Here is a 26185-nt window from a genome sequence, read left to right on the forward strand (position 1 = left end):
GATTGTACACCGTATCAATGTATGGTGTGTGTGTACGTGTGTACGTGTGCGTGTGAGTGGATTTTTATATGAAGGTGATAACAATTTCTTAGTGATAATGATTCCTTACGCAAAGCGATATGCTCACCGTTTTTAGTGTTGTATAGTATCCGAATATCGAAATGTGAAATATATATATAATCAAGCTTAACATGTGTTATTGCTGCTAGTAAACTATTGATATTCGTTTTGTGAAAATTGTGTGAATTGTGAGTGAATTGCATAATAGTTAAAATACAAGCTAAGTGGCAATGTGGCGTTGTGCAATGTGTCTATAATACCTTTCCAAAATGTGCATATCAATATGGTCGTAGAAGGAGTAAAATAATGCAAGAAGAATCGGTTGTTCAGATCGTCCTTCCGAAACATTATAAGTGATAAGCGATTAGAGTTGTTTTTTGTTGTTGCTGCCGACAGATTAAACAATAGGAACACCTTGACACCTTAGGAATGAAAATGAGTCAGCTGGGAACAGTTTATGCCACCAAACGGAGGCGCCGCAATGGCAAAAGGTATTTAAGTGAAAGAGTTGAATGAAACAACTAATTATTATTGTAATAAGTGTGCACACACTATTTAACATTTGAAGCTTCCAAATATTTACTTAATGTTCCATAAAGTTTAACGACTCTGAGACATACAAAACATGACCTTTGTAATGTTAATACAAAATATCAGAAACATCAATTGGGGTTTTTTGGGGTTTTGTTGAAATAAATCATAACTTTAGTGTTGCGTCAAATCGCAAATTTCTATTTCCCGTGCTTTTTTTGCGCAGGTGCAAGTAAAGAAGTGTTATCGCCATGGCGATGATGAACTTTCTGCTGCAACCCTGATTCGCTGTACCTAAGCAAACCATACAATTATTGCTGGTCCGAATGTTTGCCCTATTTTAGGCAACAATTTTCGAAGCTGCAAAATTGACGATCATTTATGCAAATTTCCACTGCAACCGTAATGACTGCTGGGGCTTGTGTGTTTTTTTACTTCTCCTGTTTTTGTTGTACAGAAGATGTAGGGATGAAACGATTCTTGGAATAAGCTGAGTTGCGTTTTTTGCAAACATTTGCGCCACTGTTGGTAATTCCGGTTTCTTAGTAAATGGACAACTTACTCGAAAGCACACCGGCTAAAAATACGCCTGAAACACGAAAGAATACGTTTTCAACAATGAGACCGATATTTGACTGTGTTTTTTTTTTGTAGTTGTAGTTTTAATCAACGTGAGCGTGCTCCACAGCAGTGTGGAATTTTCTTTCATATTTTTCATACTTTGTCAAACTCTTTGTAGACCTACTCTGTGGATGCAGAGTAGCAAAAAATGGCCCTAGTTAAAACCCAACCAGATTGAAACGAGTTCATGCACCAGTTTGCCAACCTTTCGACCTGTACGTTCGATCCTTCTAGGTTAAATGCATTATCGCAAGCGATCGTGTAAGACAAAATGTTCAAAAACAATACTTGACCAGCCACAAAATGCACAATTTTAATGATAGTGCAATAACGCCAAAATGGTAACATCGTAGAGGTCAACTGTGCATTTACCAATCATTCTTCAAACTGTTTGTAACTGAGATCACACTCATAACTCATTCATCCGTAAGCTTACTTATTTTTTTCTCATTGGCACTGTAACTATTGTACAACCACTGTAGATCTATCTTTGAATATGATTGGTTATCTGTGATTTGAATGGTTAAATGGTGAATGGAATGGTTAGCTGTGCATTTTCCATATATGTCCAACTAGCGGAGTCGTTATTTAACTCCCTGTTTTTTTAGATCTGTGTATTACCGATCGTAATAAAATCTTTTTTAGGTAGTAAGTAATAGCTACTTACTAGACCATAACATCCCTAAACTGACTTGGGCTTATTAGAAATGGCATTTTCTGCCAACCGAATTAATATCCTCTATTTGTCAAATAGGGCCCTGGCCGCGCTAATGCCATTCACACACAACCCGTAGTCATTACAGTTGGAGCCAAGTTTTTAAACATTTAAAATCAATTTTTTGATATGAATAAATTTTTTAAAAAGATATTACTAAAAGTAAACGCTACTCTGGGGTGGCCCGGTGGCATGATGATAGTGGCGTCGGTATTCACACGAACGGACCGGACCAAATTCCTATCTGGACCAATGCTCCGTACGCATGACGTGACTATCCAGATACGGGTAAATAAAGTCACAGAAATTCATAAATGGCAGGCCTACACTCTTTGAGGTTGTTTTGTCGATGAAGAAGAAGAATCGCTACTCTAATAGATAAACGCACGTCCATAGTAGATCGGAATCGAGCCGTGTCCTAAAAGCATTCCGATATTCGGACCGACTTCAATGCCCCACGCGGTTTACAACAGTTGGACAACAAAATTGCTTGGCAAAAAAATACCATTTTCAATTACCCATTAGACTTAATTTGGCATTGTGGGAGGGATAGTCAATCCCTGGTACAAGGAAACGGTTTGCATGGGATTTGGTATCGGGCCGATAGTGCAAAAATCGGTGCCGTAACATGCTTGACCACTCGGTCACCTCGGTAAAAGCATTCTTTCCTTGTCATTACAAATGAATTATAGAATTTTATATTTCTGCCAGCTACTCCGGAAAAATGCGAATTTTGTAAAACTTCAATATATGGTTAATTTGAACCTTTTAGTATTCGCCTAGGAGATCCTCTGGGACATCTTCGAATATACAGTCAATAAGGTGCAACTGGAGCATAGTTGTTCGTAGTAAAAAAATTCTTTCAAAAAGGCTAGCTCAAGTGTCAACCATCATCCGCATAGCAAACGGTGGACGGAGGGAATCCCTTGGAGGTCTAAATTTGGGGCTTCTCTAGCATGCTGAGAATTGCATTTCGGGTCCTTTATGACAATTCCCACATTCTTTCGTGTATAACAGCTTTCTCGTAGGCCTCCTACACGGCCATAGGTGACCGCCTACTTCGCCCACCATTGTATCCGTCACTGGTTATAATGTTTGGTAGGGTGGTGTGCAACGGGTCGAAAATGCAGCAAGTTTTCATTGAAGCTGAAGTTAAAATAAATACCGAAGCGTATATCGCAGTGTATCTCGGTTATGAGTATGTTCACATATTCTTCCGTGGATAAAGAACAACTTCTCTGGGAATGAAAACATTATCCCTACATCAGGTTGGAGCGCTATTTGATACCTTAAATCGTACCGAACGATGGCTGATGCAAAACACAAACTTTAGGTTTGGATGAAACTTGTGAAATTTGTGGAAAATCGCCCTCTGCAAAATCGAACCTCAATTCAATTCATTATTCGTTTTGATCCTATGCCAAAGCATATATATTCGGCGCTTGGTCTGCAACAACAGTTCTCTAAACCGCTGAGGGTCATGCACCGCCGTATGTCAATCTTACAACCCGCCCTTCCTGGCGAATGGATCAACGCCATAACAATATCTCAATTTCCTTTTGGATCACCTAAAAGGATTCGACGAGCTCCGGTGCCTCTTTAATAACATTACCAGCCCATAACAGTCTGACGAGTTTAGTTCCGATACGATAGTGAGTTCGTCGTACAGATTATGCACATCGTCATTGTGGCGAGTCCTCCATATTTAGTCAATATAGATGGTAAAACTTTAAATTATCTTTCTAGCCTCCGGTGTAGTAATGCAATTGATATACACGTTAATATAGTCGTTTCCGCTAAAGTTAGTTGCCAGTAAGACTAAGTTTAAGTCAACTGTGTCGTTAGCAATGCACCTTGTTAATGATCATTGCTAATCTTAGGACATATACGATCTTAAATCCGTTAAGTAATACTCTACTCCAAGAATCTGAAGCAAACCGATCCACCAGTTTAGTTTAACTTACATTCCATTCGATAAACTTTCCTTCTGTTCCATTGGAGCTGTATTCTAAATGCGCCGTTAACAACACCGTTATTAAAACAGATTTCCTTCTTGACCTTTGCGATTCTCAACCTCGGTGAACTAGAGCCGAACGTCAATTACGCGATTCGCGGATATCTTCACATCTAATGAACACAAAATAAACAGTGCATTGGCTTGAAGCAGAGTTGGTTTTTGTTAGGGTTTTTTGTTGGTAGATGTAAAGTCACACTCGCCGTTTACCATTCTTCAACTCCCGCAATGCCCGCAATTCCCGAGGGGTGGTGTTCATTCGTTCGTTCGTATCGAACGTGGTCGAGCGATTAATAATAGATGATAAATTACAAGTGCACATAAAACCATACCATTTGTGCGCGAGGATGTTTGCCGAAACTCGTCAAAACAGAATAAAAACCAACAACAAAAAAGGCACCGTTTATTTTTCGCAAACTGATCGTTTACGATATCAGGAAGCAAGTTCCGTACCAAGCTGCAAGGTGAAGGAAAAGTCTTGGGGTGTCGGCTTTGGCGACGTGTTTAGCACCATATACTTTCCATCGACCAATCATCAGACGAAGGCTTGCGTCCGTCGCTGTATCTAGAGGGTGCTTTATCAGGATGCGCTTTTCCCAGTGCAGCAGTGTTGCACTGCATTTATTGTTGTGCTTTCAGTATCGATCGGATTTTAAATCCTTTGACCCTTTCGGTTGCGACTTTTGCCTTACCGCAGCGCTGGTCATTTTCTGAATTTAGTAAGATAGTCCATCTTACGCCCACTCACTCCTTCGAGCGCAGATTGGTGCTTATAATAGGAAGCACATTGTACGCTTTTGCGCAATTAAAATACCTTTATGTTTGTATAGAAAGGTTTCGGCTCGGAATTTGTTGCAATGCTATGAAAATAAAGTTTGTTGCAATTGTTGTCGGAATTTGTTGTAATGCTATGAAAATAAAGTTTACAATAAACTACTTTTATTCTTCTAGAATTCGTTTCAAAATTTCTTAGTCGAAAGGACTTTCATCAATGTTACCAAAACACTCATTGTTCAATGTTTTCCTACATCAACCGTTAAAATATAGCACCTAGTTAAACGGCATAACCTCAGCATACCGGCAGGTCCCTGTTGTTATCCATTAACTGTTGTTGCATGGCAACACTTTGCACGGCCAGAATGCCGGTAATGCACCCTCTCTCAGCCACGTTAGTTTGTCAGATGCTTCTTTATTATGCTTACCTTTAGGGCCCGTCAATTGATCGATCGATAACCGGTTATGGGGCGGTTTTGTTGTTGTGTCTGAGATTTTCTCCTCTTTTTTATATATTCTTCCCGCCGGGTGCGCGAACACAAGTGCAATACAGCAGAAATGTTCCGATTATATGTGTGTTGTGTGTCCTTCTGGGGAAAACGGTAGGTGTTGGTTTTGGCTGTGGGAAAAGTAAATACTAAATTGAAAACTCAATTTATAACATCTCATTCGTTCGAATAATATGCGCCCCGTAACAGGTTCATCATGACTGCATTTGCGTAATATTTCATGGTGATATAATATTTTCAATGCAATCAATTCATTTGTTCCCTTTTAAATTGTTACCATGTGAACGAGCGAACGAGGAAAAGGGATGAGAGTAGCACAATGCACCAATTACCACAATAAACATGGGGTTTGATGTGATCGGGATTTTTGTATTTAAATCAAATAGTTCGGTTTGTGTTGCATTATAGTATATCGCTAAACACATTCAGCGCCGCATCACCCAACTCATAAGGCCTTATGGAAATCGCCTTTAACGATTATAACACGGCGTGGAACGTGTTAAGAATCAACGTGACACGATCGTAACATGCTTTAGTGTTGTGAATGTTTTAATATTTGATCATTATAATGTTCTTAACGGTGGTTGATTTCATTCGAGAAATGGAAATAATGCTCAAGAGTATTTTTAATTGTACTAAATCTTATATTATTGTTACTGTATTGTACTGTACTGATACATCAACAGATTTGCGAATATTTCAGGAATTTAAGTTATCATAGACGAGGCGTAAGTCAAGCGTGTGTATGTGTAGGATTTAATAAAAAAATACGCAATTTAGTTAAAGTAAAAAATACCTTTAAAAAAATTAAAAGCGGTGGAAATGATTGAAGAATGGATTTCAGTCAAACATACTAGCAATTATATGCAAAGTAGAATATCAACAACAACTATTGATAATGATATGGAAATATGATAAATGCATAAACAAAATATCCCACTATGCAAAAGGTATCTACATTTTTCAACCCTATCATGATGTAGTAATTTATTATTGATCGTGTAAGAGGGCACCATGCGATATAGCACGGTTGCTACACTTCATTGTTATGCGATTGACTTTCTATTTGCTACTGTTTATTCTGTTGTCCCTCGAATTGTATTTCTGATGCATGTAATTGATTCTACAACAGTTCATTTGCCTAATACTTTGCGTCCTGTCACCATATCCACCAACAGTATAGTCAACATATACCATACATATAATTGGTATATTATTACGCTAGAGTCGTTCAGCATATCCGTCTAAAGCAAAGACAGATCGACGTCATTCGAGCTCGCGCTGTTTTGCCTCGAACCATCACGCAATGCACATCGTGAAAATAAAGCATAATTTATAGCATTTGGAGTTTTCATGTAAGATATTTAGAAACACTTCATAAAAACAATTGCTTGAACAATGTAGTTTGTTTATGATGGTTCAAATTATTAACAAACTTGAAGCTAGTTTTATTAAAAACAGCTGAAATCAGATGGGGACCCCCCAATGGGGCGGTCGGTGGTGTATTGGTAGTGGTGCCGGACGGCCGGACCGATACAAAATCCCATCCGAACGATTCCCCCGTAGCAAGGACTATCCGGTTACGTGGTAAAACTAAGTCTAGTAAGCCTGAAATGTCTGAAAGGCATGACCTAGAAGGTCGTTACGTTAAAAAGAGAAATTAGGAGATAGAGAGTATTCAAACCATTGTAGCCCAGTGGAACGAAATATGAATTCAAATGGCATGACATTTTGTAATCCATGTAGGAATGACCCAAAATAGGGGTCTGGACTATCGGTCTATACAACGAAAAACATTTTATTAATTTCATTTTTACCTTACGAAATAATTGGCTTTTTTACTATTTTCTTCGAATTTTGGGCAAAACCATTTTCTTTCCGTTGTCTAGAATCAATTTACTTCATTTTTGAAATTTTTGATGCTTACTTTTCCTACTCGAATATACTCGTACTTCGCACACTACAAAACATAAAATAATCGGTCACGGTTTTTATTATTTCCGTAAGAATGGTTAGGCCGATGGTCACTGTCGTAAGGCCTAGAAAAGATGATACGAAATAAGAATGTAGCAGCACCGGTCTTGACACACTGTCTCAACATTAAACCCCATTACGATGGTAATACAAGATCAGCTACGTAATAGAAGTCGTAAATGTTTAGGTTTTTTTCATGTTCAGGTCAGCACTGAGTCTGTATGAACGAAAAGATGGGATTATTAAATAAGTTCAGTATTTCATTATATGTCAATAAGGCTAATAACCGTAGGATTAGAATAAACAAATTTAAAATAAATAAATCATGTTCGAATAAGTTTAGAGACGCTTAGGCACTTAGGTAAGTATTTTTCCCTCTAAAACTTTATTCTAATCTCACCAAACCAAAAAAACGTAGTGTAAAAGGGTATATCAATTAAGACATTGAAAAGGAAGGCTTTTCGTAATAAATCAAATTTCGTTTTGTGTATGTTAATAGTAATTGACTTAATGACGATATAAAATGCAGAGGTGTAGATTAACTAAATGATGGATGCCATGCACAAAAATAAAATTAAATAAAAAAATTGTTTCTTTATACAACATATTGCCATCGATTATAGAATATTTAAAATCCTCAGTAGATCATAGCATTTATCCTGATAATTTTGAACAATAATTTCTGAGAGATGTAAAATTACTTTAGCTGCTTACACACTGTGGTGAATAAACTAAATAACCAATCTGAATCTCACCAATTAATGTGCCACATTTGGTCATTTTTCAAGCATTTTTATCGGTTATTCCTTACTTCGTAATCTTTGCTATGGCTGGTTTGTTAGCAATAGTTCTACAGTTACATCGCCTTTCTAGGTTATTCTCTTTATTTGACTTTACATTCGTTGACGGTATTGGTTTGCTTTGGCCTTTTTTTTCGTTAGAACGGCCTGGCCGTATCGACTTCATATTTTACCACGTAGCCGGGTAGTCAGTCCTTGCTACGGGGGATTGGCCCGGATGGGATTTTGGTCCGGTCCGTTCGTGTGAAGACCGGCGACGCTACCATCATGCCACCGAGCCCCCCCTGCTTTGGCCTTTACTTACCTAAAAATACTTAAATTAAATAGCTTCATACATTTATTAGTATGGGACTATGACTCCATTGGAGATTTGATCTCTCAGACCTGGTATGCTGTGACTGGTGGTGGTGGTGGTGCATGCACCGTCTTATTTGATCGCATCAACTACCATTCTTCAAAAAGAACTCAGAATGCTCCAAGAAGAACGACCAACGGAAGATTCACATTGGGCTCTGCTTATGACTTATATTATCATGTTATTATCTCACTATACTATACTATACTCGTATTATAACAATAATAATATAATAACAAAACATCTTTTACTCAATATCAAGATGGAATACAGCTATTATTTACAGCTAATTGTGCATTATAGTAGCATAAGATAGGCAGAAAAAACGCTGTTCATCACCCATAAGCAATATTAAACTTTGATGTCTTGCCTTCTGTTCTACTTGTCGATCGTACTTGAACTACACAACAAGTGGTAAAACAATTTGTTATTTAGCTTCACAGACACTATCGCTTGTACCATTCTGTACCCCGTCGCAATAAATATGTCTCGTGGAGCATGTTCTCCGGCAACAGCAGCACAAATAAAAACGGATAAAACGAAAACTACCGAAACAAAAATTTCTTCTCCCTCAAAACAACGAGCTGATCGGTGCACCATCGCTCTACCGATCACACTACGCCTTTTGGGATTTTCTGCATTTGATTGTGAGCTTCATTCTCGCATTGAATCAACTCGGACGACTATCAGAACCCTGGAGCGCCGCATCGATACGCTTGTGCTAACAATATATAAATATATTTCCGTTGTTGCCCCTGTTCGTTGCCTTCAATTTTTGCGGAGAATAATTTGCAAGCCGATAGATGGACCGGTACCCATGCACGAGCTCTGCGCACATGCAGGCGTGCTGAAGCTAATGTAACATGCATATGGCCGGTTGGATAAAAATTTTAATATTTGCCTTTTAGGATACCTCACGCACCGGGGAGCTAGAGCAGCTCACACACCACAAGCATATTGCGATCTCGCGTGTACCCATGACAAGTCAAATTTTATGCTCTGCCTTGATTTCATCGTTCATTGTGGAACGCGGGCGGACTTCGGTACGATGCGGGGATGATGCGAAAATCCCAATTTCTGTTGCAAAAGTTTTACTACTGGAATAAAATGTTACTAAACACAAACCCGTTTATCATGAGCTCCGGGATATCGTGGAGCAAAAATGGGGGATGTTGTTTGTTTAATTTCTTCCCACTTTCTTCCCACCCCTTCCGCAGGGGGAGAGCGGTAAGGAAAGCCAAGGCACGGGGAGAGACGGGGTTGTTCTTGCTTCTGGGCCGCGCAGCAATGAACATGATCGAGCCATCGCTCGGTACGATCGTGCTGCTCCCAGTGTCTGCAGTCATTTAGGCCATAGGCCGAGCGCGCATCATCAACACCGTGTTCGGATTCGGGATTCCGGATTCCTAGGTGGGCATTTCATTATAATTTGTTTATTTGTTCTTGGTGGCATTGTATTTTTTGCTGTTTTAGCTACCTTTTCGTCCTTTTGCGTCCCGCTGCAAGTTGCAACTGGGGTTGATTGTTTCGTTAACATAAATTAAACCACTACTGTGCAGCAACACTGGTCGATGGCAACCTCACGCCGCGCGATGGAATGCTGCATTAGTTAGGCATACATCGTAAAGCTTTTTTTTTGTTCGTTCTTGCTATCATTTGTTTCTTTTTTGGTAGTCCATCAATTCGATTGGTACGCACTGGAATGCTAATTCAGTTACATTTATTTTTATCAGTTTTGTTACATTACTAATATCATAAGTACACACACACGTTGATAATTCAAAATTTATTTTACATTATTCATTTTAACATTACTGTTTCATTTAAGTAAGTGATTTTAAGCATATTAGTACAGCTACATTAACGGTCAATATTTTTGTCTTCATTATACATGCAACAAACCAGACCAATTAAATAATCTAATGCCTTAGCTTTGCGTTTCCTTTTCTCGCTTATTTATATATTTATATATCGCTCCGGTTGGGAAGGTTAATCAAGATAGTTAAAGTTTTCTATGGTTGCCGACGAAGGGAATTCTTTTTTTTTCAACGCTAACAATAGTGAACGTAAGCGGCACATGATGCACGCGATCCTCTGAAACGAAGCGATGAGTGTGTATGGTTGTGCGTGTACATGATTCAGGACAGGGCCACAGCACTAAGATGGTTGGTGCTTTTAAGTAGCTAACGATAGTGGTGTGCTCAGGGGGCAGTTTTTTCTTGCATTCTTGCCTAGAACAATGCGATCGTAAAAGAAGTTTATCAAAGTTGGAATAGAAAGTTTGCAACGGAAAATATGAGAACGAGTGTGCTAACTGTGGCAGAAAGATGTTAAAATACTTAACAACAAGACATCTTGACAGTATTTTGAAAGAAATGTTTTTTGTGCACTTTTAAATTAATGTGTTCACTTATAATGCATTTTTGTTCAGAACCCTCCGAAGTTCAACACTAATTTGTTCATTTCCTACAATTGCATCATTCTTCATAACGCATTCTTAAACCCATCATTAAATAGTTATCGATTGGAAGGTCGCTAAATTGTCAAATCATTTTATTTGAACATTTTATCTACATTTCCTTTTATCATAATCATAATTAAATCAATTTTTTGTTGGCATATGACTCAGTATTTTATGGTTTTTAGCTATAATAGTTATAGCAAATTTCTATGATAAATGCGTATGGCATTTAGAACCAAACTGGTAAATTTTCTGCAATAAAAATAATTATTTTCCAAACAAACTGCATGAGACATTGAAACAAACTGGTGATGACAATTTAAATTTGATCATTTGCACTTTCAAAACACATCTCATCGGAGACTCGTATATTTTTTATACGAGTTCTATGCCACCTACTGACGAATCTAGCTATGATTCCCCTTTTCTTGCTGTCCTCAGACAAAATTTAATAACGTTATCGGTTAATTAGCAAGAGCTACTACAAAAACAATCAAACAACAGCCCTTGATGTCTTATTCGTATTGCAGGCTCCACAATAAGGTGGTATAACATCGTGAGATCTTTCGCATTTGCTGGAAATACGGTATTTTTAATATATCCTTTCTGCTGAAGAATAGCCAAATGGTCGATAAGAATTCTAATTTCAACAGAATATGTGATGTTAAAGTGCTACATAGACTTGAAATGAATACCAAGACAAAGGAAAATGTGATTGTCTTCAAGACTTACGATATTTCGGATCATGATCAAAAGTGTTTTCCCTACGTTATTGCGTTTAACAGAAGGTGTAACGCAAAAGATTGTATTTACTTTTATACTGTTCTAGCGCTTCGTGCCGTGAAATCACTGTAGAAGTGTTGTTGTTCCCACCTCTGCACCTGGTCGAGTTTTGCATTCCAAACTAGAGTAACTTTATAATACTGGAATATTCGAGGCGAGTAGGCAAGAAACAAAAACGATCTTGGATTTTTGTGAACTTTTCGTACGTAACTTTTCGTGAATCATGAGCACATTGTAGAATAGCTTCGAAATATGAAAAAACACTGCAACAAACAGATACAAACAGATATTTTGTATTCGAAGATCACATCCAAGTCGTGGCTGACCAGGACACGACGCAACTAGAAGGAGGTTTGGAAATAATTACATAAGGGTTTGCAGGGTTTACAGACATAAGTGATAGAAATAATAGAAATTTTACAAGCACCCAAAGCTAAGAAGATGAAGAAAAACCATTGAGAGAAGAAATCGAATCTGGTTGAAGAGACAAAATCTTATCGATATCGATCAGAAACATTTTCCATGCTGAGTTACCGATTGGCGGATGACGGCATTCAATTAGTGGTGTATTAAGTATACTGCTCCTGAAGTCCATACATACATACAGTAGTACATACATAGTGAAATCAGATTGCAAAAAAAGGTATTTATTTTGACCTGTTACCTAATTTGGTACACTGTAGTTGAAACCTCTAGTAATAGAAAATTAACGCCATCACTCCATTCCAATTTGAGCCTACGAAGCTCTGCTCTGTACTGTCAACATGGAACGACCTAAAAGGACTTTACGGGCTGGGTCTTCTGGTGTTATTCTCATAACATGACCAGAGCCTGGCGAGTCTTATTCACTGCGATGCGTGCTTTCGACTTTATCATACAGTTCATGGAGTTCAGCATTATAGCGACTCCTCTATTGTCCTTAATCACATATGGGGCCAAAATTCCTTCTAAGCATCTTCCTCTCGAAAGCGGCTAAAAGGCTCTAGTCTTTTTTGCAAAAGTTTAGGTCTCAGAGGCTTATGTAAGTACTGGAACTGTATAAGTTATATATAGTATCAGCTTCATTCGTCGACAGGTATTTTGAGTAGAGAAGTTTCCTCATACTGTCGGGTTGCTGGCCTCTGAAAACCGGTTGGCAGTCAAAACCCTAGCGCGAACGAGTCAACGTCAATGTTGTTGTCGGTGCTCACCTTTGACCCAAGATAGATGAATGAAAATGAATCTACTAATTGTTCGTTTTTTTTTTAAAGTAAACCAAACTACGTTCATGTAGCTATCATAATAATAAGACAAAGTAAAGTAAAGTAAATCAAGTATATCAAATATTTGTCTACACATTCTTGTACTGTTTGGTGTGTTTAGGAAATATTGTAGAACAATTACCAGCATTGACCATTGATGAGCAAAGTGTGCTGTTGTTATGACTAATCATTAAATAACAATAACTTGAGCATGCGAACCATGTCCAAATAATGGATCCGTAAGTACACCTTTGGGACACAGCACAAGTAAAAGCGGATGCCGTTCATTTCTAATGTTTCCTTTTTAAATCGAAGTCACGTGAGTCAAATAATTGACGGTAAGGTGAAACAGCCCAACCACGGAAGCCATCCGTGAGGTTCGTTTTGCGTCATTTCACTTTTCATTGTTCGCCATTGTTAACGTATGTTACATGCCCTGACCACAATACCACTGAGTGTCCAACGCGACCTCCTCACTAAGGAGCATTGCAAGTATCTATCGACCTATCTATAATGGGTATCATTTTCCGCCTATTGATATGTAGACGTTCAATTGTCTGTGCATTTTCGTTGTGTTTAGCGATTGATACAAACCAATTGAATCGCGTCCCTTTCGGCGCTGGTACGATTTAGTCGATATCAAATGATCGGCGGTTTCCGCATCCGTCAAGGATATGGCTTGCTGTTTTCGATACTTCTTCCCTTTTCGATGATGCAGAACAATCGTTCCCTTCGGTTACATTTGTTCCATTACCTTTGTTACCTGCAGCACTACGGTATGGTCACCTGATTAGGTCCTGGAAGAATATTTTCCCGTCGTCCTATAAACCACAAAGCAAAACAAAACCGAAAAAAGCACACACAAAAATACCAAACATAACGTTTTGCAGCGGGGGCCACATTACTGCCGGTGTGAATCGAGCCAGTCCCGAAACATATGCTTCTGTGGCGGTGCGAGGAATTTTGACCCTAGCAACAGTGTTTGGAACGCCCTTTCGGAGTGCCGGTGAAGTCGACGCGCGGCTAGGAACAGCGTCAGGCGGCCAGTGTGAGTTATTAAATACGCGCGTGACTCATAACCTTTGTTTTGTGTGTTTCTCTGGTATCTCTGGTATCTTGCCCCCTAATATGGGCGGTGGATTTGAAGGTGTAACCATTCCAGGCAGATATTTTCCACTGCCTGTTTTCGGTTCCCCTCGGTATCGTGGAATAAAGGAAATATGACGCACAGTATCCCCGAGATCGCTAAAGGATAAACACTGAATGGATCCGCTGAAGGACGCGTGTTCTATGGACCTTCAACAAAGCAGAACAAAACACGCAGTCGGGGTATAGCCGATCCCTTGCCGGTAGGCTTTTACCCAGTTTTCCATTGTTTTTCCCTAATCATGGTTTCATAGCAATAAAAATACACGCAAATAGTGCAATATCCTTTTCGGAAGACTTCACCCTCCCGCACACCGGTTGCAACCGATTCGAAGGTTCAAGTTCTAAATGGATATTAGATCCTGGGCACAGGATAAGATATGGACCGGTGGACACGAACGCGTTAACGAGGTGAAGCAAAAAGGAGTGCTCTGCAGACAGTAGGCAGGTCCCCGTACGTACCCGTCGGCAGGTCAGGCTAGTGTTAGAAAAAATCGTTCCTCTACACAGGACAGGTAAGCCCTCGTAAGCCCTTGCCATTGTAGCCATTTCCCCGCGCAAAAAGAAAGATATCCTTGTGGGTCAGTCACCCCATGAGTAGACCTCGTCGTCCGTGCGCGAAAGAGAATGGCAGGAAATAAATTAAGTAAACGCCAACGTCCCGTGCATAACGGAACCGACAACAACAGATCCCCTAAGTGTTGCCCAGTGTTCCATTCCAGTGAACCGGATGTTCGGACGGGAATCGTGAGGGAAACACACACCAGTCTCATTATACAAATGGAACTCCACCAGCTGACGAGAGCGGTCAATAACGATCTGCAAAATTGCCCCTTGGTTCCGACATATTCGACACGTGAAAAGGTGCAGTTCCCGTGCTGATCTCAAAACTGTATACTCGCCTACTTCTCGGGTGCCTACTGTCTAAAGAATCCTTCTCTACACTTTTAAGCCTATGCACAAACTATCGCACAACACACACACGCGCACAAATACATGTTATATCTCACCTCTCCAAAAGGTAAATGCGTTAAACCGAGCCACGATTGCGAACCATCATCTGGCTGATTTGTCGGATATGCTCAGCATCTCGAGATTCTTCGAGGTTTGGTGATGCGTTGAATGGTGGCGGGAAGGTTGAAACATATGTTATTAATTGATTTTTAACAGACATAAATATGCTGCCATCAAAAGAATATCATATTTTCATCGCTGAACATGTTGCCCGCTGCTACATGTTAAACGGCTGGCGATCATACGTAGCGTAACGTGACCGCTTGTTCGTTTGTTTTCTTCCTCAGTTAGGCTTGTTTTTTTTTTGTTTGGGTGTTTATATCTTCGTCCCCCCATTTTTATTGATTCAACGACTAATTATACGCTGTTGCGTGTGTGTGATAATCGCCCATTAGAATGCAGTTCGTGATTCGCGAAAGTTATTTATTGATGTATTGATTGGCGCACGACCCGTGTGGGGATAAAATATCCTGTACGATCAGCTTAATTTTACGAATGGGATGGACATAATTTAACGGACGGATGACAAGCATCATGGGTTCATTACTGCCGTGTTTTATTGGGCATGTTTTCGATGCATACGTGTAGCATCATCTTTGGTTTTGTAGCGTCTTATGTTTGTTTTGTACATTGAAGAACCGATCGTTTTTAGTCAATTTTCACTCGTATAACGAATAGGTGTAGTGTGTAGACTATTGCAGTGTCAATGTAACATAATGAAAACATAGCATGATAAACAGTAAAACGATTAAAACACGTAAAACACGGACGTATTATATTCATTATAAGATAGTTGCCTGTTTTCTACTACACATGGTCATACTTAATGACTATAGTACGACATGAAACACCTTCTAGTGTTAATACCACTTAAAATATGTAGAATGTTTTCAAAACACATGATCGCTCACACTACGTTTGCTAACCAGTTCAAAACCAACCGATCAACACACAAAACTTATACATGCCATTGCAATAATATGCATCAGGGCATTTTTGTTTTCCTCCTCTCTTCCTCGGGGTGATCCTCTTCACCGAACCAAACGCTGGTTCGGAACATAGCGAAGCGGCAGCTGCGTGAGGTGCCGTTCTACTGTAATAATTATCTTTTCAGTCATTTATTGTACAGAAGACGTCGGGTTGATATGTGAAAAGCTGGCGAGCACTGCGAAGCAGCGAATGTGGGTCTCGATGCGTTTCAATGAACATTTGCCGAGCGGAAGAAAGGCAGTTGCAGTGCCCTCGATTGGTAGACATTTGTCTGATCGAACGTCACTACGACAAGGCCAAAAAGGAGAAAATAATGCATATGCTGTGGCTGCCAAATTTCACGGCAGGCTGCGTAGTTCGTACGGAAGGTGATGTTCAACTAGAATGCAGAAATGAATGCAAAATGATGAATGATGAGCCGGTTCCTTCCTATTGGCTTCCTATCAACATCGTGTACAGACCCTTATCGGGTTGCGGTAATAACACACACCAACCCAACCCAGCAACATATTTTCCTTATTATGTTTAGCAGCAAATCCTTCTAGTTCTAGTTAAGCAGTTGTATAGCGTTTCATATCGTCATTTCATAACACTGCCTGCTCGATCACGATTATGTGAACGATCATGCCCCCCCCCCCCCCCTATATCTGTATGCTCTGTAGCAAACTGATGGCCTTTTTCACCTGCTCAGTGTGTTGCACAATTAAAGTTCTAATGAAATGCAGGTGCCAGCGGTATCATGGTACCAATATGTACGAAGCAAACACGGTGTGTCCGTGCGGAGCGACATAAAGGATAACGGCCTGAAAGACTACACAACATCTAGAAGGATAATGATAGCAGCTTCTTACCATTGTCGGTAAGTTATCAAGTGCACGAAAGTGAAATGTAGCCACAGTTCGTGCGCAATTGCAGTTTCTCAATTAAGCGGCCCGGTTTCAACAATGAAAGCTGTAGCTTATGCAGCTTCGCCCCTGCACTGTCAGGCCGTGTGCAAGTCGTTGTGCACTTGTGCACAGTTCGTTTATGAATTAAACATTTCACCCCTTTAACCACACGAGCATAACGAATGCTTAAAGTAAATTAAATATATGTGCTCGCTTTTTTCCACATTTCCACGAACGTCCCACGTTCAATGCTGCTTGATTGGCGTTGGTATATTCGTTTGTTGGTTGTTGGGATGCCTTTTTAAGCGCAAAACAGTGTGGCGTGGACATTTAATCATAAAAATATGCCAAAAGCATAGTGCGGCGGCACCTTAGTTTTGCACACGCTAATGATTTTAAGATAATTGCCAATGGTTTGCGCCAGCCCGGGGTTTCCGTTATGGGAATGAGTTACCTTTCTTGCAAGTAATTTATTTAAAACCGTGCCAGTGCGGAACCGTGCCGAAAAGTAACTGACGGTAGGGGCAAGGAATGACAACAGTTGCGGAATATTTACTCATATCAACGAGTTCTGGAATAAGAGAATTTTATTATTATTTAAACCATTAGTAATGAAGCGTTCTGCCTACAAATGTGTACCCTTTAGTTTCACCCTTTAGCGGGAGTTCATTGCGCAGCATCTGCTTATCTTATCGTCTGGCGCAACCTGATGCATTAATTTTTGCCCCTCAGTTTTCTGTGGTAGCACATGGAAGCGATTTGACCTTAACAAAGTGCTATCTTGTTCGCGAATTGAGTGAGAATTTGTGGAATTTCGATTGATCTGTCACCATTTAAAATGCTCTGCTGCAAAACACTCTCGAACGCTCCCGTGCATATGTTTTGCATACATAAACGGCAGCGACGCTAAATCAAAAAGCTTAAAAGAGACCTAACCCCTCAGCCCTTTTTGGCAATTAAATTTAAATAAACCACTTCCACTGCTTGATCCTGTTGCTGCTACTGTAGCAACTGTGGATGCTGCTTTTGGCTTATGATTAATTCAACACCTCCACCTGGAATGCCATCCCGAGTGGTGTCTTCTGAATTACACACGGAACGAAAACTTCCCGCGGAACCGGGCGCATTCGAAGGTGTTCGTAGTCCGTTTGGTTTAATTTTTACTTGCTACCACATTCTACCACTGTCCGTCCGATTCGTGGACGGGTTCGATTGCAATCCGATAAAATCCCACCTTCCCGTTTGCACCGGGGGCAGCACAGCTGGGGCGCGGGCATGAGTGGTGCACGTGTTTCTGTGCCTTCATGTGCACGGTGACATGGATATAGGGTCGCTTTCTGGGACTTCTGTTCATTTGGTTGACCTGTCGCTCGATTACGGGTAGTAAGAAATGGGACTGCAAGTTTGTTTTGCCATTAGTCTTAATAAAAGGTGAAGATTTCTTGTATTTGATTCTGTTCCGTTACCCCTTAACATACGGCAAAACCTTGCCTCTGTGTCGAGAAGCAGCGAAGACACCCTCTCTCACAGTGTGTAAATGCGTCGGTCACGATACAAATTAACGGATGGAAAATAAACTCCTTTTTTAATAAATTTTCTCAATATACTTTGAAGAGACTGCAATTGTGGGTGTTTGTGGATTCAACTCATTCGTACGGAGTATTTTTTTTAATTAAGTAATGTTAATTATAAGCATTGCCAATCATTAACATATTATTAACTGGGCCGACCCGGTGGTGTATTGCTAGCGGCGCCGGTCTTCACACGACACGACCGGTCCAAAATCTCATCCGGACCAATCCTCCGTACGCAGGACTTACTATCCGGCTACGGGTTAATAAAGTCAAAGAAGTTGTTGCGATCACAAACATTCTGACGTACGTGCCAAATAACCGATGCACAATGTGCGATCAGTAGTGACTGTCTATACGGCTTTCGACGGTTTTGCATTGAACCGAACGGCTCCTAACCTTTATGCTCCCTTTTGAGTTGATAATTACTCTCATACATCTGTTCTACACGAAGGTGACACCGGTGCCGCTTACCACGATCGCCATCAGCTTACCAGCGGAAAGCGTTCGTTCTGTAGCCGTCGCATAATGTGGACACCTTATCCAAAAGAAATACACCCACACACACGCACAACAACAACAACAACAAAACCAAATGCAACCTAAAGGAATTAAATCGTTCGTTCACACGTTGGAACGATTTAACACCTTCAGCCAGCATATACTTTGGTTGCGCTGATTTCGCTGCATATCAGTGTAGTCAATCCAAGAACGGTAAACGAAACAGCCGAAAATCAGACAAAAACAAAAAAGCGCGCAACAACACTAAAAAAAAAATTCACGATACTTCATGTGGCTTGTGCTTATATTTACCTTTCCACAGCATCAAGGCAACTCCGAAAGAAGGCATCACCAAAAGCAACCCTTCCAAACGACACCGTGAACGACTGAACGCTGAGCTGGATCTGCTCGCCTCGCTGCTACCATTCGAGCAGAACATATTGAGCAAACTGGACCGATTAAGCATTCTGCGGTTGTCGGTCAGCTACCTGAGGATTAAAAGCTATTTCCAAGGTAAGATTGTTTGTAAAGCAAATGAAACACCGTTGCTAATGCTCTGCATTGATCACCTAACAAAATGAGTAAGCGTTTCTGTAGTGTGGTAGTATGTAATGTACCATCATATATCAATGGTAAATCAAATTTACGTATGTACGATGTACCAGGACATACCTCTGCTAAATTGGCATTCAAGCGGAGTGAGCAATAATTGCGCCAAGGATAGGAGTTCGATTGTGCATATTTATGTGTTGTAGATTTATGCCGTTTTTTAGCCAAGTTCTATTTGGGCCATTGTTTTTTAGCAAAAACACATGCCTTTCTTGACAATGTATAACAACAATGTATATGTAATGGAGCACGTTAAGTGATAGATCGGTGACACCCTCCTGGACCTTGCGGACTCATTATTTGTATAATATCAAGAATTGATCAGGTATTCAGTTTAGATTTTGCGAGAATTTGATAGAATATAAACAATTGGAGCGGACCGTGGTGTATTTGATAGGGACGCCTATTTCACTGAACAGAACCGGTACAAAATCCCATCTGGACCAAGGACTTTGCGTTGGACTTGACTCGCCAGCTACGCGTAAATAAAATCAACTATATTAAGAATTGGCAAGTCTACATCTCTTGGTATCAGGTTGTAGTGGCCTAGATGATAAAGAAAAATCAAGGTCAGAACTTTTTAGACTATATACGGTATAGAATTGGTTAGGTGTTGCGAGCACCTTTTTTTTTATCAACCTCTCCAAGAAAGCTGGCAACGCAAGCTATTTTCATGCAGCTTATGTCCATACGGTTCCAAGGAAATATTCATACTTGTCATAAAAATCATCATCATGAGTAGTGGTAGTAGTAGGAAAAAAAGGTATTTGATTGAAATATTATTCACTACAGAACAGTGTTCATCGAACATGTTAGTTTTAGTTTACTGTTCAGACGTTTTGATACGGCGTTTTTTAAATTTTGATATAAAAACCCCGCATCAAGTGTGGAGAGTAAAAGAGACAGAAACAAAAACTAAACCTAGGCTTACCGTATTCAATGTTCTAACCTAATCCTAATGCTAATCGCAATCTTACTTATTTATCTTTATGCAGATATTGTAATCTATTTATGGCTATTCTAATGGAGATAAGCTACCATTTGTTTAATATTAATAAAGAATTTTCCGGATAGGATATAGGAATGTGGATGAGGATGTTCTTTTTAATGTTAATGTTAATGTTGTTTAATGTTTAATGTTAATATCTGTTCACCAATTGGAGTTCATAACATTCCTAACGTTGTAATTCATGGTTTGTTTCGTTAGTTATTGTTGGACGGTGTTTATATTAAAGTATTTGTGAATTAAATATGTCTTTTGCCATGGTGAGAAATTTAGTATGGCTTTCAGATACTTATTTTGAAGTTTTTTCTCGCGAGTTTTCCATTCCATTCCATTCTGCCTACATTCCATAAACATAATAGAAACACTTTGGCGAAATTAAAGAAACAGTATAGGCATAATACTAATATAAATTAAGTTTTTTAACGGGCATGATCAACCATCAGTAAAACATAAGTAAAAGGCACAAAGCCTCTATACAATGAATATAAAAAATGTTCCCGTACCTTCTAGTTCCGAATATTATATCGCATCGCCCATATTGGGTCACCTTTTCCAGTTGGAAAAAAATGGTTGGGTTTGAAACTATTCGTACGTTAAAGACACTCCAAAACCTTAAAAAAAAGAATGTTCTACTTCATGGAGATATCTGAGCACAGATAAACGCTTTCATAATCAAAATTATCAAATGATGATTGACAAATGATTAATATCCTAAGCTAACATATTACCACATACGAACCATTTAGCTCGTTTTACACGACAACAAAGGAAGAAGTAATAGTTTAGAAGTTATTTAAAGCGTTCATGCGTCTAATATACCATGTACTTACTTATTTCTTACAGTTGTGATGCACAAAGAAAAGGGCGAAAATGGACTGGTGCCGCATTCTGCTTCCGACGAAAGCTATCGCGCACGAGATTTTACCTCCTACGATCACAGTTTCATTGTCGACAGCGATATGTTTTTACAGGTATGTATCAACACCGATCACTTTCTAACGATCTTAACGACGCTTTAGGGTGTTATGTTGCTTTGCAAAAGAAGAAAAAAAGATTGGTTTTCTATCAATATGTTTACACATTGTCAAAGCACTCGTCTAAAATTAACATCACCAAAGCAACAGCAAATTGTTACAAAAGGTTAAAGTACAAGACATTTTATAATTAATCATTAGTTGAGTCTCAATGTACAAATCGGTATATGTTTGGCGCATCCGTAGAAAGTTTGTCTCATGGCTTCATTCATGCAAGTGGTGGTTGGCGTGGTTCATTCAAGCGCCACACTAGAGAAACTGAGATGCTGACCATCATAATTATGATAGCAGTCGAAGGAAGACTAGCGGCGGACCAGACAGCTAACCCGTTCGCACCATCCGACAGTACCGCTTCCGGCAACGGCGAGTTAACTCTTTGTACTGTAATTAAAGAAATATCAGACCAATGCAAAAGGGGGAAAAAAACATGTGGTGATGCCACAGTATAATGCTTCACACAGTATCTTTCGGACTTCTGAGTAATCGTTATTTAATAGCACATTTGATTGGAAACTCATTTCTACCAAAGCGTTAACAGCCAAGCCGAAGTTGAAGCTCCTTCATTTATAAAATTCCGCGATTTTGTGTAAACACACGCGCACTTACGTCGATAAATGATGGTATGGTTTCTTATATCGTTTTTTTCTGGTTTTTTATTGTGCAACTGGTTTAAAAGTTAGAAATGATTTCTTATGTGGTTCTTCGTATAACATTGTATGTAGCGAAATGTTTGTGATTGATTGATGCTTTAAAAACAACAAATACGGATGTAAGCACATAAAACACATTTTCCAATGCGTCGCTCTTTATTGCAACTAACATAAATGAACAGAAATAATTCAACACGTATCTTTTGCTGACAAATAACAGAATTTGAGTCTCCGCATTGAATAACATAATTTTCACTCCTCCTAGGCATTAAACGGATTCATTATGATTCTCACATGTGAAGGGGAAGTATTTTTCGCAACACACACCATCGAAAGCTATCTTGGATTTCATCAGGTAATTTAAGGATATAAAAAAACCTTCATTTCATAGTCCTTAACTACATTGAGACATACATTCTATTAACCGTCCTTGTGGCTCCTTTCTTTTCACTCAGTCTGACATCATTCACCAATCCGTATACGAGCTGGTACATTCAGAAGATCGCGAAGAGCTGCAGAAGCAACTGCTGTGGAACTCCTTTCTACCGGCAGATCTATCCGGCATTCAACTCTCCGAAGCATTGGTACCGGAAAAGGACAAACTATTGGAACGAAGCTTTACCGTGCGGTTTCGCTGTCTGCTCGACAATACTTCTGGCTTTTTGGTACGCATATTTTTTTCCATAGCTGCAAAGATTGTTTTACTAAAGGTTTAAACTTCAACTGAACAATATCCAGCGCTTAGACATCCGAGGGCGGGTAAAGATATTACACGGGCAGAATAAAAAGAACGAGGAGCCACCGTTGGCGCTGTTTGCATTCTGCACTCCGTTTGGACCGCCTAGTCTGCTCGAGATTCCACCCAAGGAGAATATGTTTAAATCGAAACATAAGCTAGACTTTTCACTCGTGTCCATGGATCACAAGTATGAATCCCGCAAACTGGTGACAGTGTGAAGATCGGCATCTAAAAATATCCTGAACTCTTTACTTTTCAGAGGCAAAAACACACTCGGCTATTCGGATTCGGAACTAGCAAACATGGGTGGATACGATCTGGTACACTACGACGATTTGGCGTACGTGGCAAGTGCTCATCAGGAATGTGAGTGTGATGTAGTATATCGATCGATACGAGTGGGTTATACGTGGCATATTGTTAACATTTCAGTGCTGAAAACAGGAGCCTCCGGTATGATTGCGTATCGCTATCAGAAAAAGGACGGTGCTTGGCAGTGGCTGCAAACAAGCTCTAGGTTGGTGTATAAAAACTCAAAGCCCGACTTCGTTATCTGCACCCACCGTCAGCTGATGGAGGAGGAAGGTCGGGATCTGCTAGGCAAGCGGACGATGGATTTTAAAGTATGTTCTTGTTGGCCATGATGAGTTTATTACTGTGCGTTAAAACTATTATTTTCTCGGGCACGTTAACACGTGCGATAGGTAAGCTATCTGGATGCAGGCATCTCTTCGACCTACTTTGAATCGGATCAGCTGATCGTTAGCTCAAACAACAGCAGTGCACCAAGCTCACCGACGACCTCCCAACAACGTGCCAACCGGCGATATAAAACACAGCTGCGCGATTTTCTCTCCACCTGTCGACATAAGCGTAAACTGCCCAACCAATGCGCTGCTGAACAGGTATGAGTACACGGAAACACGTGCGTTGTACGGTGTGTTTCAATTAGCGAATGCTTTTAAAGACCAGACCACGTTAATTAGTATCCTCTTTTCACTTGCTCGAAAAAATCATTTTTGATCATTTTGTCACGTAATGTACATGATGCGTTATAAAAGTAACCTTATATTAGTCGATTGTCTTTGTAGAAACAGTAATGGTAGCGTGATCGGTAATCTATCTTAACTCTGCTACAAAAGAATTAACTTATTCTGACGCACCCTACAGGTTTCTCCCAGCGTCTCAGTCGTGGATTACATCCCTGGTGGACCGCCAGGTACGGCGGCGGCAGCTGCTGCAGTTGCTGCGGCTGCCTACTCGAACAGCATCAACAGCGTTTATTCACCGGCAGCCCATTTCCCCGGTTCGGCACCGGACAACGTGTACATGGCCGGTCCGGTTCACTCGTCGAACTTTTACCCGATGCCCGATAATCTTTTCCACCAGTATCGGCTGCAAGGTGTAAGTGGCTACTATCCCGAGTATCATACCAGCACTAGTGCATCCACCTTTGTTCCTACTAACGGGCTTATTCCGTACGACAGTTATGGAATCACTAAAGAGGACACCATGCGGTGGCATGAGGGGACAAAGAGTTACGGTGTTGGCAGCGAGTCGGGTCAATCGCACCCGGCCAGTAACGAATCGTCACAGCAACCGGAAACACCCGGTGGTGGATGTGCCTCAGGCGAAGCCACCTATCTTGTCAGCGGGTTTGCCGCTGCTCCCGGAACCGACCCGCGATCCCCTCATGTACCCAAAGGTTCGTGCCAGCAGGGCAAAAGTGTTTCCCCACACTCATCCGAGGAGTTGGTCGATCCTTGCTGTACCGTCGATGGTAACGCCACACCGACCAAAGATACGATCGATCGTCACGCTCACCATGGCAACCAGTCACAACATCATGGACCGCAAAATTCACAGCAACACCATCATCATCCCGGTGCTCACCATCAACCAGCTCACCACCACCATACTCATCACCATCATCAGCAGCAAACCTCACACCATCATACAGTGCAGCATCACACGGATATGCAGCAGCTCCATGCACATGCGCATCATCATTCGCATCCATCGCACCGCCATCGGAACGGTGATGGCTCGGAGGAAAACAAACTGGGTAGCGCCAAGTCATCGGCATCGTCGTCGCCGATCCGTCACAGCGAACCACAGCGCCAAACCGTTCTCATGTGGGGTACGTCCTATACTAACAGCGGAAACGGTGATCCCCATGCTACCAGTAGCAATGGTTCACCGTCTTACGATTATATGGATTCGGCGGGTAACTTTAATCTTGTAAGCCTGCCAAAATCCGGCTCCATTAGTAGTAATGAATTGAATAGTAACGCTAACTCTATCACCACGAGTGCCCCCACGGGCGAACCGACACATCATCTTCCCGACCCAACTACTAACAATCCCAACCAAACGCATCCAGCCACTTGCGAGCCGGGGGCCCAAGCATCCAGCGAAACAATCCTGGAACCGATCGATAACAATTCCCGTGGGATCGGCAAAACGATCCCGACCCACATTGCGCTTACTAAATCAAAAATCCTGCAGCCTGCCGATTCCACCGGTGAAACAAGTGCTTACAGCGGCAAACAATCCAAAGTCTATGTTAATCATTCTAACCAACAACAACAACAACCGACACAACTGCAGCACGTTGCTGAGCCACTCACGGATGGAACAGCGACTGTCGTTTCGATGGATCCGACCAACACTATTCCTGCTTCTGCCGATACTAAATGGTATTGCACAGATGATGCATAACACTCACTCGCGCTGTAGATCTAGAGTACTAATTATAGTTTTGCCACTAATGTATGCAGCCCGCGCAACTAATCCTGCTGGTGTCGTGTTGATCCTTTTTGCGATGTTGTGCACGGAATGCTGAATTCCGCAGGTTTCCATTTGGTCATGGTCAGCTATCATGGGTAACTCTATAAACCAATGCACCTCATCGTCCTGTAATGAAATAGTGCACTAGCAAAGAGAGATAGAGTGCTCTATTAACTACTTTATAAGGTACGAACAGTTTTGTCTGTAGTCTTTGTTTGCACTTTTATATGGTTATGCAGTTCAACACGGTTCTCTTTCATATTTATCATAGTCCTAAAATATTTACTTTGTTTAACACTGGTTTTTCCTCTTTCCCTACTTCTCTTATCATTTGTTCAATGTTTTGCCATTGGTAGACGGTTTTGAGATCTTAGGTGCACAGAAAAGTTTTATGCCTTTCGTAATATTTT

The 26185-nt window shown here is 40.5% G+C and overlaps 1 protein-coding gene across 1 annotated transcript; it reads left to right on the forward strand.

The window, feature by feature from the left end:
* Positions 1-492: 492 nt before the first annotated feature.
* Positions 493-25706, forward strand: LOC128715780 (uncharacterized). The gene is made up of 9 exons (XM_053810695.1): positions 493-551; positions 19270-19460; positions 21406-21533; positions 22512-22601; positions 22702-22911; positions 22985-23172; positions 23245-23608; positions 23690-23890; positions 24156-25706. The coding sequence occupies exons 1-9, from the start codon at positions 496-498 to the stop codon at positions 25704-25706; spliced, it is 2979 nt and encodes a 992-aa protein (XP_053666670.1). The 5' UTR covers positions 493-495.
* The last annotated feature ends 479 nt before the right edge of the window (positions 25707-26185 follow it).

This window comes from Anopheles marshallii, chromosome 3 (assembly GCF_943734725.1).
Source record: "Anopheles marshallii chromosome 3, idAnoMarsDA_429_01, whole genome shotgun sequence".
In the NCBI taxonomy this organism is placed as follows: Eukaryota; Metazoa; Arthropoda; class Insecta; order Diptera; family Culicidae; genus Anopheles; species Anopheles marshallii.